The 15,276-nt window shown below is 36.1% G+C and overlaps 1 protein-coding gene across 5 annotated transcripts in view; it reads left to right on the plus strand.

The window, feature by feature from the left end:
* The window catches only part of LOC124422750 (RB1-inducible coiled-coil protein 1), a 39,335-nt gene extending 26,896 nt beyond the window's left edge, over positions 1 to 12,439 (plus strand). For 3 of the 5 annotated variants that reach the window (XM_046959624.1, XM_046959620.1, XM_046959621.1), the window contains exons 3-10: positions 5,253 to 5,541; positions 5,634 to 6,576; positions 6,641 to 6,858; positions 6,950 to 7,580; positions 8,594 to 9,331; positions 9,421 to 9,720; positions 9,803 to 10,612; positions 10,863 to 12,439. In XM_046959624.1, coding sequence (XP_046815580.1) covers positions 5,253 to 5,541; positions 5,634 to 6,576; positions 6,641 to 6,858; positions 6,950 to 7,580; positions 8,594 to 9,331; positions 9,421 to 9,720; positions 9,803 to 10,612; positions 10,863 to 10,979 — 4,046 coding nt within the window. In that variant the 3' untranslated portion in view covers positions 10,980 to 12,439. The remainder of the gene's footprint in view (positions 1 to 5,252; positions 5,542 to 5,633; positions 6,577 to 6,640; positions 6,859 to 6,949; positions 7,581 to 8,593; positions 9,332 to 9,420; positions 9,721 to 9,802; positions 10,613 to 10,862) is intronic. The other 2 variants (XM_046959622.1, XM_046959625.1) reach the window with 2 other exon arrangements.
* Positions 12,440 to 15,276: the final 2,837 nt, after the last annotated feature.

The raw sequence follows: 15,276 nt of genomic DNA on the forward strand, positions 1-15,276 counted from the left end.
TTCCTATGTACATATATATATATATATATATATATATATATATATATATATATATATATATGTATACATGTATCAAAATTCGTGCATGATTTATTAACTTGAGAACAAAAGGGTAGAGGAAAAAAGTATCGCTTTAACGTTGAAGAATAAACCATTTCTCTCAATTGTATATAAACGACATAAAAGACGAATGAATAGTAGTACTAGGTGCATTCAATTCATGTATCGTATCGAAATTCAAAAGCGTGACATTTCAGTATGGCTTTCGATTAAGCATTCGCCTTTCAACCGGGAAACTCGCAAAACTCGTCGCATCACTATTCGTCTGACAATGTTATCGAAAATACTCAATGATGATACTTACTTACATACTTATTAATGTCGTCTCATGTCAGACTAGTCTATAGATGAGCATTTAAAAGCATCGTATTTCGAATGCAAGTGAAAAATACGTGTTGCATATGTAAAAAGCAAGTTTAGAAAGAGTGCAACTGTGAAATGGCAAACGGTTATGGAAGTAATGCAGACAGAACGAATGATTGATAATAATTACTTTCATTTATGTCGTTTTTTTTTGTTTTCTCGTTTTTTGAATAAAGTCGAGTCATCGCGAGAAGAGATTTGACCGACTTTTCGATTAAAAATTAGAGATCGCGCTTTTCACTCTCGCGATTTTTCATTCGTGCATCATCGGGTCTCTATCGGTATGTAGAATATCTCTATTCTACTAAATAAACACGTATGTACGTGTAGTAAGTATAACTGTAGTAATACGTCACATTGTAACACGAGTTTCTTGCAAGGGTTCGATATGGACGACGTAATTCGATCAGCTGTGAAGTTCGCTTCGACCTCGTACGAACTTTTAGTAATTTTTTTTATTTTCGTTTGTTTGAGACAGCCCATTGTAGAAATTTGTTTTTTCTCCTTTTCGACGTACAATTTTTGACAAAAATTTACGAATTTAAAATCGTTCAATCGATGTGTGTCTATAGCTGCGGAAATAAATGAACTTAATTGTCCCTTCTTTCGATTCATCATACGATTGTTAGGTATTCATGTCGTCAGTCCGCGTGAATTGAAGAACTGACATGAGCTCAGACAACAGACAATGTATGATCGTCAATTTTTACGGAACAGTTAGTAAGTACTTAGTTACTTATCAAGTCAATACGCACAACGTAAGAGAAATGAAACGTGCGATTTGTAAATAAACGTCGATACTTTTCTCGTAATCGATTGACGTTATATGCATTAGTTCCTTTCTTTTTTTTTTTTTGGCATCTGTCTAAAACAAATTCATTATAATAATAAATTAATATAATAATATTATTTAGAAGAAACCAATAGAAATAACTAATATTCACGTTCCCTTACTAAATGTATTGCAAATCATTTTTATTATATATTAGCAGTAATTGCTAAATCATTGCAATTGACGTACGAATCGTGAAAACATCTCGAGAGCGTTGTCTTTTTGCAGCGCGATAAAAATATCGAAGGATTAAAAAAAAGGCAAAACTCAGATAATAGTTCAGGGAGGAAGGCAATAATAATAGTTGATAGGGTTAGGTAAAGTTAGAGACCCGATGACGTATAGTAAGGCATAATTCATATCACGTGACGCAAGTCACATAGTGTAGGGTGGCACTGGGGTATAATGTGACGTCATGATATATAATAACATGTGTTATTATATATAGTGAGGGAATTCTCCCGGCAATCGGTTGGTTCAATGATGAAACAAAAAGGTGACAGTAAATTCACGGCACCGTGCATTACGTTATATGTTATCGATAATACTTGCGTATCGATCGAGAGATAACATATTACATATGTATAGTAATGTGACAAATGGTAATCATTTCTTCTATTGTGTTTATTATGTATTATAATTATGATTCTATGTACATACAGTGGCTCATGAAAGTATTCGAACGTTCGCTATGGAAACTTTAAATAATAAAAGTATGCGTGTTAGACTTAAATTGAAAAAGTAATGTAAGACACTACTGTAAGACACAATTATCGAGATTATGTATTTGAAATAAATGTAATCATATAATGAAAAATAATTAGTTTATATAGTCACAATGAGTTCCAAAAAATCGAAGACGGAGATATTCGAGGGTGAGTTAATATTAAAATTTCTTTAAAGATTAAGGAAATTTATAGACATATTGTCGAATTAATCTTTAGGAAAATATGTGTATCCACAATACATTATTATTTGAAGTTAAGCCTGACATGAATAGTTTTATTATTTATAGTTTTAATAGCGAGCGTTTGAATACTTTCGTGAGCCATTGGAGACTCTTCATTGTACGAAAAGTGCGAGTTTGTGCTGAAAGAGAAGAGATATGAAAAGGACAAACCCTTGAAGGGAAAGTTATTGCTACGGTCCGGTGAAAGTCTGTCTAACTAATGGTAAGGTAACTTTTTACCTGGGTATGTCTGGTCCAGGGTACAATATAAGATCTTGGGTTTTTTTCGAGAATCCAAAAAGGAAAATGGGCCTGAAAGGTGTAACGTGCGAGAGGACTAAATATTCGTTAGCTTGGAAAGAAAAAGTAACAAATAAAATCACTGATAGATAGACGCGCGATAATAAACATTGTGATTGATAATTATTATCGATGAATTATAATCAGTGATATTATGTATGTTTAATTAAATTTATTCATTATAGAAATAATTGTTTAAAAATGTAGAGATTTTTTATTTCTTTAAGATAACGCGATTAAAATTAAACGCAATTAAAATTAGACGCAATTCACATGAATCATTTTCTCCATATGGCATAGCGTAACGATACAAGCATATCTGCGTGAAATTCATGGAGCATGTTGCAAGAGTTTACGCCATGATTTCTTATGATCGCAATTTTTGTCCGATTTTAATGATCACAAGAGTTCATTCGAAAGATAAACATCTTTTTTTTTTACGCGAGATCATTATTTCTTTTTCTTTTCTTTTTTGAGATTTTTAAAATAGTTTTTTACTTATGCGAAAATTATTCTTGGTAATAACTTATTTTTTTTTTTGAACGTAATTTTTGCGAAGAAACGAAGATTTTTCAAAAATCTGGGAAGATGACTGCGTGTAAAAAATCTTTTACTCTCGAGTCAGCTCTTGATCAATAAAATCGAACAGAAAATGTAACTATGAGAATTCACGAGTTATTAAATTCCCTTGCAAACGCGTAGGAAGAGAATTCTCTTGTCTTTGTGGTGTATATTTTTTTATGTTACATCAGAGAGTTACGGATCATGTCGACTTTTCTCTCTTCTTTTCTTTCTTTCGAGGAGTTGATCATTTACAAATACATAAAACAATATCCCCATTCATGTAGACGCGTAGTGAAAGAAGAAGCTTTGATTGAAGCTTTGACATGAACGCGAAGCAGCGCCACTAATAAATTAAAGGAAAAATAATTAAGTAACATGGAGGGGTTTACGTCATAAATCCTCGTAAATTTTTATCGGATTTTGATGATGAAGGACTCGATTCGAAAGATAAAAATTTTTTCTTCCTACATAAAATTGTTGTCTCCGATTGATTTTCAAAATAATGACACTTTGGAAAATTTTCTTTTTTTTTTTTTTTTTTTTTTTTTTTTTTTTTTTTTTGACAGAAGAAAAGAAAAATATATTTTTTTCAAAAATCGGAAACAATAAAAAGCCATTATCTTGATCACTAAAGTCGAATAAAACTTGCGATGATGAGGATGTCATGGTGTAATAAATCCTTGCAAACTCATAGGAGAATATAATCCCCTTGATATAGTTTTACTTGCTCGATTCATTGTGATGATAATTAATATATAAATACGATTTATACCAAATTTTTAACATAATATTTCTAAGCAATTTCCGTTTGTGAGCTACGATTTTGCGATAAGGCCATATAATGATGATGCAATAGCAAAGATAAATCTATCCGCGATGTAACATTATCTTGAGGCCAAAGTAAATAAAATGCGAACTATTATTTGCCTTTTATATTAAAGAATGAAAAGTCTCGTAGATGTTACTAAATCATTCACGATATTGGGCTATTTGATATATGTACATGTACATGTAACTTGTAGCATGAAGATCGTATATAATTAGAAAAAGAGAGCACATTAGGCTAAGTTAAGATATTCTGGGAATTCAGTGCCGTGTTTTGAAATTCTTGGCCCGTATCGACGCGTGGCGAATTCGCTCCTTATATAATTTTATTATATTACGTTTCTACTTGTTCATTGAGTACATGATTAGTAGTACACGATGTAGTTCGAATGTTCTAAAATCATTTTTCTTTTTGTTTTTATTTGTAATTTTATATCTTTCCTCAGCGGAGAAGTTTAACGGTCGAGTATAACCTCTGTTATCAAACGTCGATAACGATGCAATCGCTTGAGGAAATGAAGACACAGATTTCGGCCGACGGAAATAATTCAACAACGTAGAAATACTTCGTAAATTCTCTCTCTCTCTCTCCCCCTCTTCTTTTTTTAATTTTTTCTAATTTGCAAATTTATAGGGTCAGTCGGTCGTGGCCACGAGATTGTGACCTATTGCATAGATATTATGCGTTTCGAATATGCATCATAATCGCATGTGTATAATCGAAACGATTGTATATAAACGAGCTCTGTTGGTAAAAGATATACTTGGTTGCACCTGACTGGACTAGATCGGTTTTATTCCGCTTCCTTTTATAACAACCCCTTGTCGTCTGCTGTTCCCGTCTCTTCGTTACGCCTGTCACGTCTTTCGTTCGTTGCAATTCCGGGATAATTATCGCGATGCGGAGAAGATGAAGCTCGTCGAGAGACTCGATAACATAATTCCTTTCTTGATCTTGGGATCCACGATCGTCTGTGACGTAAGGAAACACTGAAACGGCTTGAGGCATGCCGGTGACCTTGAATTTTCCTCGCGTGCCAAGATTACGTCCACTCCACTCACAGTCTCAACCAATTATATATAGTCTCCGTTTTCTCTTAACTAGTGACGAATTTTTTTTTTTTTTTTTTTTTTTCTTCTTCCTTTCCTAAAGGAGTTTGTTAATTTTATTATTATAGATGTGTAAAAAAAAAAGGAAAATAGAAAAAAAGGAATAATCCAAACGAAATCGATTAGAAATGTATGTATTTTTACCATTGAACACTGTGAACATTATCCCTTCGTCTGTTAGGTTTATTTTAAATATGACATAATATGTAATAATAATATAATCTTTTTCCTTTTCTTTTTTTGCCGTAGATGTGGATCTTCAGACTCAAATCGATACTTCTCTTGAGATGCCAGCTACTTATCAGACTCTCGTTGCACGCGCCCAGCTTGCTCAACAATGCTGCGGGCTGGCACGCGAACAAACGAGAATTTGTGAAAGACTGGTTCACGATCAACATCTCCAGCAACAGGGTTGGGCCGCGGTGGTTGCCAATCTTGAAGACATTACGCAGATGTTTCAATCGAGGGCCGAACTGTTGCAGCAAAGCTTTACCGTTTACCTTGCCGAGAGGCAACAACAAATGCAACTTTTGAACAAGTGAGTTATATCGAAAAGTAAAGTGCTAATATATAAGTAAACATAACGGGAATGTATTGTTGTGAAAATTAAAACTTTGGACGTTCGTGTAGCTTCCAGCAGGATTTGGAAACTCTAGCAAAGATTCCAATTTTACCGGCATTGAGGGCCCAAGCGGAAGGTCTTCTTAGTCCAGACGATCAAGGAGAGAACTCGGAGCAACAGTCAGAGAACAGCGAGGAAGTTTTAAGTCTTCTTCGATGGATCTCCGCGAAGGACAATCAAAGTAGTTTGGAACAGGTGGCCGAGCAATGCAGCCGAGGCTTGGAACAGTTTGACGAAAGGGTGATGGAAACATTGAAGGCTGAAGTAAATGCCGCGATTGACAATGCAAACAAACAAGACATGAAAGAAATAAAGGGCCTTGGGGAAAGGCTTTTTGCTCTCGAACAACTAATGGCACAAACGAAGAAGCTCGTTCACGAGCAGGGCGAGCTCGCTCAGGGATTTCTTCAGAATCAAAATCGCGCAAACAATCTTGGAGATGCTAGCGTATTACCTGATCTCTGCACCTCGCATAGGAGGCAATTAGTTGTTATGCTTCAGAATCACAATCAGCTGCGTGACATTCGGCGCAGGTGTACCAAAGCAAAAGAGGAATTGTCGGTTAATATCTATCATCGGTTGAAATGGATAATGTACGTGGAGAACAAGATGATGGAGGTTGACGGTAAACTCGTGATGTATCACGAGAGCCTGAAACGTTTAAGACGTCATCTCGAGGTACTGCAGCAGATTCACTTGGCACCTCAAATGTATTTGCGTGCTGTAGCTGAGGTTGTTAGAAGGCGAACCTTTTCGCAAGCATTTCTTGTGTGGGCCAGCAATCTTGCTTGTCAGTTGTTGACCGTACATACAGAGGAACTGGCACGTAGGCGCGAGTTCCAAAGTAAATTCGATGGTCATTTCCTGAATACCCTCTTCCCTGGTTTGGAGGACACGCCACCGCCTTATGCCACCGAGGCACCCTCGGTTTTCGACAATGGACTACCAAAAGTAAGATTCGTAAAACTTCTTTGATATTCATGCGGCAATACTAACAACGTCGTTACCGTTACAGTTAACTGCGAGCGATATGGAATCCCTAAGATCACAATTGCCTGGTTTAGCGCTGAGCATCTCTACGCCGGATTTGAACAGTATAACGCAATTCTTTTTGTCAAAAAGTCTCACCGAAGCAAGCACGGAAGGGAACAAAGAGAAAGAAAGTATGTCGACACGGGTAGATGGTCCTTCGAAAGAACAGGATCGCGTTAGAGTACCGGCGCTGGGTGACAGGTAGAAATATACAACACATTTACCGCTGCTATTATACTTCGTACTTATACGGGGGTTGGTTGGTTGTGAATATACTTGTGTGCGATTTCAGGGGTGGATTTGAGTCGGAAACGGATACGGAAGAGTTCGAGAAAATAGGACAAGGGACGACCGATTCGAAACCTAGTTCCTTCGATGGCACCCAACAGAAACGTCAGAAACAATTGGAGGTTGGTGCCTCGCGAAGCGTGTCCCCCGCTTCCTCCAGCTCGACTAACGTCTCGCCATTAAACACGAAGGTCGCAGACCTAACAAGCCGATTTTCCACATCGAACGAACCTAGTTCCTTCCATTTTCCTAGTCTTACCATCAGCGAACGACCCTCTCAGCTAAGTCCTCTCACCGAGTGCGCGGAGAACGGTGAATCTTCCAGTCAATTGCAAAGTGCTACATACGGTTTTCCAAAGCATCGGCAAATAACTCCGTCCGTATCCTCCGACAAGATCGAGGAATCAAATTCCTTATGTCCGAATCCTCCTACCTTACCTCACTCCGTGACGTGCGACGGCCAGCAACAACAGTTACAATATTACCAGCTGTCCGGTAGCGGTGGTAGCAGCCCTTCCATCGGGGTTGGCGCTACTGACTTCATGGGTACCGAGTTTTACATGGACGATTCTTTGCCGAGCAGCCTCAGCGAACCTCCTGCCGACGGGCATCAGGCTATCGTTTCCTTTCTTCAGGTACTGGACGACTTACAGCTCGCAAAAAGACCTTGTAGTCGTAGCCGTAAACGTTCCATTACCTTCCTAATAATCAATCATGCTCTCGCACTCATCTGGGTTCCCCGATGTGATCATTTTGCGAACAGCTTATCTTTATATTTTCTGTTTAAAGCGAACTTTTCTCTGTGTTCTCTCCTTTTTTCTTCGATGTCTTAGATACATTCATGATTTTAGATCGTTTTAATAATTTCGATCCGAAGCTGATTACTATTTACTTTTATGCAAATAGATCTGAAAAGTTGGGTACGTATCTCTTGCATGCACGTTCATTCCATGACTGTTTGTTTAATCCTTTTACGCCTGCTAATTCTTGATGTTTGCTTGAATTTTCAAACGATGTGTGCGCCTGTATTGCGTCTATATCTTTTAGAAACAGTAATGTGCGGATCTGTGCGCGTGTGCGTGCATCTTTTAAATTTTTCAGGATAGCTGCCGTCGCACTCTCGTGTCCTAACTCCTTACCTTGTAAAAAACACTTGGATATTTGGACATATACTTGGATTCATACAATGGAACACTGATTCACAATATGAATCAATGGATCATTGGATATGTACATATATATATATATATATATAGATTATGTATGTCCTCATGTATAATGGATATACGTGTGTTGCGTGTGTATATATATATATATATATATATATATATATATATATATATATATATATACGTATATATATAGTGTCAAAAAGACGATAGCTTCTCATACGAACGAAATTCGTTCTAATAATAACTCTGTCAGTGATATCAAATGAATTTTGCCTGTTAACACATCAAAACATTAGACTTTTTTCCTCGAATACAAATCCTATCCTTGATTAATATGAATTAATAGAACTGTTATGTTTCTTTGAATATATATACATATATGTATATATATTTTTATTATGATTCATTATGTAAGAAAGCAAAATGGATGATTACAAAAGCATTGATCGAATTTTCCATGACGTCCATTATTTCAGGAGAGCCTTGGCAATACTCGTGAAGAAGTGGAAAGATTGCGTTCGATTCTAAGGAGTATGAAAGTGATCGTGAGCGAAGCCTTGACCTCCCTCCGGAAAGAGTTGGTTGTTTTACGAGATCGATCGGATTTTGGTAACAGCGGTCTTGCAGAGTTGACCAAGCGTATTCGTCAGGCGTTAACATTGTACTCGAACGAGTGCGATCGTCGTTTGCGAGAACGAGAGCAAGAATTAACCGTCGATCACGAGCTTGAAATGGGTGACATTAAGAAGCTAATGCAGAGCCGAGATGAAGAGATTCGTATCGTGAAGAGGACTCTGTTAGAAAAAGAAACCGAATTAGCCGAGCACGAACATTTGCTTAGCACAATGCGTCAGAAATTGGATGCCGAACAAACGGACATGAGGAATTTGCAATCCCGTCTCCATCGGCAAATGGATGAGACCTTGGAACAGGCTCGTATTGACAAGGAAACAGCTGTGGAGAAGGTAAATGATGAGAAGTTTGTGGAAATCGCTTCTTTGACCAATTCCTTAACCCAATGTCAGAAACGCATAAAAGAACTCGAAGAGAATTTGGCAGCTGCTCGAACGGAACAACAAAAGATGGTGAAGGAAGCTACGGACAAATTGCAATTGGAGTATAAGACCGAATTAGAGGCTATTAGAAATCTCAAATTAACGGCGGTTAGTATAATGGAAAGGAGTCCTAGCGATTCGAGTTTGGAAAAGATAGAGGTAATTGAATTCATTTAATATGTTCTTCCTTAATATGTTCGTTCATCAGATACATATATTTGACACGTTTTATCGTTATCATTTTACAGCGGCCTGACGTTATTGAACTTGTTAATCACGAGGCTATATTAGCGCAAGCGAAGGAAGATATGAAACTCGAAAAATCAGCTGCAATCCGTACCGCGATTGAAAAAGAACGAGCCGATTGCGTGGCTAAATTGGATCACGAACTTCGATTGGCCAGGCAAGTTGTACAAGAGAGGGAGCGAGAAATGGAGTTATATAGGAGAAGGGAAGCTGCACTTACGGAAGAATGTGGATGGTATAAAAGTACAATTAGACGATTAACCAAATCTGAAAATTTGTCCAGACAGGCGCTCAATGAAAAGGTATAAATATCATTTAATATAAATATCATAATCTTAGATTCGTTTACATTGAATTAATCGATTCGATCTAATCCACACGTAGGTAGAAAATTTAGAAACCGATAAAAGTTGGCTAGAAGGGAAACACTCTTCCGAGAGAATGAGTCGGGAACAAAAAGAGAATTTAGTTCTTATAATCGAATCGGCATCGCAAAAGGAATTTGGCGACGATCGCTTGGATATGGGTCAAAGCAATTTGGGAGAAGCTATGAAAAGTTTGGAAAGTGATAAGGATGAGGTTGAGGCATCGGAATCAAAAAAAGTACGGTTGGAAGCGGACGACGATCGTTCTCGTTTATCGAGAAGACTTGAGATTCTTGAAAACGACAATAAGAGATTATCGGCAGAATTGAAAATAATAAAAGAGAGTAAAGAAGTTTCTGACGCTAAAATCGAGGCTTTAGAGGCCGATAAGGTTCGCTTGGAAATTGAATTAGTGAAGGAACGAGGTAGAAGAGATTTCGCAGAGACCTCATCTTCGGCCGATGGTCGTGAAAAGGAAATGAACGCTTCCGTTGCCATTGTTTCTGGATCGTCATCGAGTCGCGATGCCGCGACCAGTCCGGATGGCGCCGTACCTTACTTTCACTTGTCGCACCTTTGGAAAAAAAAGAACATTACGAAATTGGTTCAACAGGGTCGTATTACAGTAACCACGTGCAATCCCGGAGACATGGTCCTCGTTGTTTGGGATCCGGTTCATTGGAGTTATGCCTTGCTTCAGGAATCCTCGACTCTTTATTTTGTAAATTCGGATTGCGTAGAGTCCTTAGGATTTACTGCCGATGGAGCTCCGAAAATATTCGAAGCCATCGTCGAGGTTATCAATAAGGAGTACTGCATAGCAAGGAAGGTAAAACTTCTTTTTATTCGACCATCAGACGATTACTTTCACTTACTATTATTATTACCCATTGATTTGAACAATTTTCAATCCCTTCATTATATCTCCCCTATAATCATCTTAACGTGTATGTTTTTGTTTCTTATTTTCTTTCTCCTTTTTTTTTTTTTTTTTTCCGTGAAATATCTGTTTACTATTTTTAGTCTATTATAAAATCTTGTATGAATCATATAAAAATAAAGAATTACCCCTTTTTTAGTCGACAAATCGATACCGCGTCTCTCAAGGCACTAAGTTCTACCAAGTGCGTATAAAGCCAGTGGAAGACGTCGTTGAGAAAACGAAATCTCAGATGGCGAAAGGCGATGGGGAATAATTTTTATTCGATATGTCCGTCAATCTTCAGCTTTTAGCAGCACTGTGGTCATGGATTATTAATCGATGTGTGGTGCGCTACTTGTTTTATCAATGAAAACGAGAGAAAATATCTGGAACCATCTGGAAAACTCGAATTATGGTTCAAATTTGCCAGAGCCTCAAGATGCATCCTCATTGTCGATGAAATTATAAATATATGGAAGAATAAGTGAGATGTGATATTGAAAATATGTGAACGGATGCGCGCTGGCGTTTCATTGTGATATAAATAATTTTTAATGAATGAAACATAATTGCCGAATGCTGTGGTGGTTAGCTGTGAAACGTGACGACATTTATAATTCTCTATCTGTCCGTATTGATTTCTTTTTTCTGTCTTTCTTTTCTCTCTCTCTCTCTCTCTCTCCCTCTCTCTCTCTCTCTCTCTCTATTTTCTTTTTCTCTCTTCATAAGCATAACAAGAAAGAACGAACACTTTATGAATGTCATTGATGACTCCTGCAATTTGACGATAGAACGATCGCGCGTAAGAAAGTTTATTAGGATTTAAAACTTTAATGAAACCTATGCGGAGAGAAATGAAGCGAGAGTTTTTAGTGTTCATAATTTCGCTTTGAAACTTCCGCGTTCGAACAATTAATTACCTTTGCACCGTGTGGAAGCGTAGTTGTAAGTTTTACAAACAAGACATTTTGTATATATAGTTTATATTATATACATATTCGCATTACATAATACATACGTATATATATATTCATGCGTACATATATGTATATATGTGCGTATGTATTTATCTATGCATGTATGTATGTATGTATGTATGTATTTATATATGTATGGATATACATATACACATATACATACCGTTGTACGAAGCGTGCAATATTTGCATATGAAATATCGTAGTAGGTCCTAAGAGACGACAACTAAAGATTTTGTAAAATGAATTATCCTCTCGTGAATGTTACTGTGCAATTTCGTAATCTATTCCCGCAAGATTTTCGTAATTCTTACGAGTAGGAGACGTGTTAGTCGTTTACTTCCCTCCCACCCCAAACTTCTTTCGATAACCGGCCTGCTTCGCGAACTTTTCCCACGGAAGGTTTTGTTGATTTCTTTCGAAGAAAAGAAAAGATATCGCGAAGCGTTCTTGTCGACTTTGTCTCACAACAAACTGGTATTTTTCTCAAGTTTATCTGAGAATCTGGAATACAATTTAGCTTAAATAAAACGCGGGTTTGTAATTTTGGGTTTATCTGATATTGAGTATAAAGAAGAAAACGAAAAAAAGAAAAAAAAAAAAACAGGAAAAAGAAAAAGATTACGAAGAAACAAAATTGTGCGTAGTAGAATGAATTTTATAAATATATATACACACATACACTCGCGTATATTTTTTTCTATTAATCTGATCGGTGTCCACGCAATCGAGGTCACTTACGTATATAAAGATAACGATGATTATGATGATGATTATAATGATGATGATGATGAAAATGATAATGATGATGAAGATGATGATGATGATGACGATGATGTTGATAATGATAATGATGATGATGATGATGATGATGATGATGATGATGATGATGACGATAATAATATTAATAATAATAATAATAATAATAATAATAATAATAATAATAATAAATAATAATAATAATAAATAATAATAATAAATAATAAATAATAAATAATAATAAATAATAATAAATAATAATAATAATAATGAAAAAGGAAAAAAAAATTATTGCAAACTGAAGTTTTAGTCTCTTAGAAAGAAAGAACCGGGATTTCGCTTCGCAACTCATCTTATTTGATCATAGCCCTATCGTTACTTATCTGCCGTCGATTCTATTTCATTTCTTTCGCGTACCGTTAAAGATATTCTTCGTAGTATCGTTGCAGTAGCTGTGATCGTTAAGCTCGACATTTTCACTTTTACTTACTTATTCTTATTAATTAACGTTAATTCCAATCGCCAAGAAAAACGACATATTTGATCGTTCGCATGTTGTTGTTCTTTCCTTAAAAAAAAAAAAAAAAAAAAAAAAAAAAAAAGAAAAGGAACGAAAGTAAAATGAATTCTTTATTTTTCTTTTTTTTCTTTTTTCTTTTCTTTTTTAAACGAGGAAGTGCTAAACGCATACGAACATCGGAATGTCCTTCGTAAAGCGAAAATCTATAATCGCAGCAAACATTGAAAAAAAAAAAACAATAAAAAAAAAAAAAAAAAAAATAAGAAATATGTTTGTAAAATGTGCTAACATATATAAGATAAAGACGCTCGGTAGGTTGTAACTCGAATTTATCGAGAAAATGACTCGCCCGCTTCGATTTTAGCGCATTGATAGCTCTTAATTGCTCTCTCGACTCGTCAAGAAAAAGAATTATTATTATATTCGTGCTCGCGCATGAATATGCATATGTACGCATAGCAGGAATTTAGTATGAATTTCGTTGAGGAGTAAGAGGATCTCTCTCTCTCTCTCTCTCTCTCTCTATATATATATATATATATATATATATATATATATATATCTTTCTTTCATTGACACATTCTATATCAATTTCTATCACTCTCTGTCTCCTCGACGAACGTTATAGGTAAAAGAATACTTCCCTCTCTTATTCTCGTGGCCGATGGTTATTCGACAACGAGGCCTTTTTTAATCTATTTAATATCGATGTTGCACGAGAGCATATAAACTATAGCTGATTCACGTGCGTGCGACCTACGGTTCCTATTAGCCCAATTTTTTCGATCCGTTCAATGCAAAATAACAAATGCTCGGCTTTTATTATCGAAATAATAACCCTCCAACAAGTAGAAATACGCAGACACGCACGTTCATACACCGTCTCCGTCTATGTTAAATAATATTTTCGAAAGAATCTAACTCGCTGCTACGGGCTAAGGTTTATTAAAGGCTAAGTAATTTTTAAGGAACGAAGGAAGATCTATGCTAATTTATCATAAATCCGTATAAATGTCTGCGACGATGCGTATGATAAGTTTCGCGAGATTCGAATCTAATGAAAGGAAAATGAAGAGCAGATATTTAATTGTTCCGTTTATCTCAAAGGTATGCTATAGATTATTGAACTATATCGTATTTTTAAATGTCTGCTATTCTACGTATCGTGTTCTTTTAAAGATCACACAGACAGAGAATGACAAGCCAAGGGATTAATTGAACCTGCTAAATTTATTGATCAAACCAACGAGGAGTATGTAAATTTGATAAGAGGATTGCACTTCGACGATTGCAATTGATGGATATCATCGAGATTATTATTTTCGTTCGTTCAGCTGGTTCACAAGATTTCTTAGGCGTATATATCTAACATATATTTGAATTATCGTTATATCAATTCGTACTTTGGCAAACGTTTAATCGCAACGTCGTTAAACGGTCACTCGCCGTTGCGCTTTGCGTTTCCATCGTGGAATAATTTTGGAATAATTCATTTTTAATTGACTCTGGACTCTTGAAAAGCGATGTCGAAGAGAATGAATCTTATTGAATAATAACGTAGTCTCTTCTCGATGTATTTTGATTCGACATACTTTTCTTTTAATGAAAATCTTGGCCCTCGCCCTTCCCTCACTCCTCCTCCTCCTCCTCCTCCTCCTCTCCCCGATTCAATCGAATCTTGGATATTTCTTTCTTTTATTATCGATGTTCGCTCGCTAAACGAATAAACCCGGATTTCTCGTGCATTTTCAAAACAATCCGATCGAAGAGATTGAGAGCCATGGATCAAAGAGAGAATCTTTCTGTTTTTCTTTTATTTTTCGAAGATACTTCGATACTTTTTGTTGAGAGCAGAATTAGAAATGATCGGGAGTTTGTTCGTTTTTTTTTTCTTTTTTATTTTTATTTGTATTATTTCTTTGACAATTCATATTATTTCTTTCCTCCGTTTCTTCCAACGTTCATGATTCTGCTCCATTATTTTCTTGCTCGATCTTGGATCGCTAACTCGTCGATGGAGCCATGATTTAGATGTCTGTTTAACAAATTCGGGTATCAAAGTAACGTGCCTGCAACGTATGTGCATGTACATTATTTATCGATAATAATAGTGAAACAAATAAGTTTTTTTTCTTCCCTAAAATGTCGAGAGAGAGACAACGACCCGTGTGCCTGATTAAAAGATGGCCGATCGATTAAGTTCAATCAGCGAGAAAAAAAAACATTACGAGCGATCATTCAACGTTGTGGACCATTAAACAAAAAAAAAAAAAAAAGAAAAAACGGAATACGATAATACAGTCGGAATAAGATACT

Source organism: Vespa crabro, chromosome 3 (genome assembly GCF_910589235.1).
Source record: "Vespa crabro chromosome 3, iyVesCrab1.2, whole genome shotgun sequence".
Taxonomy (NCBI): domain Eukaryota; kingdom Metazoa; phylum Arthropoda; class Insecta; order Hymenoptera; family Vespidae; genus Vespa; species Vespa crabro.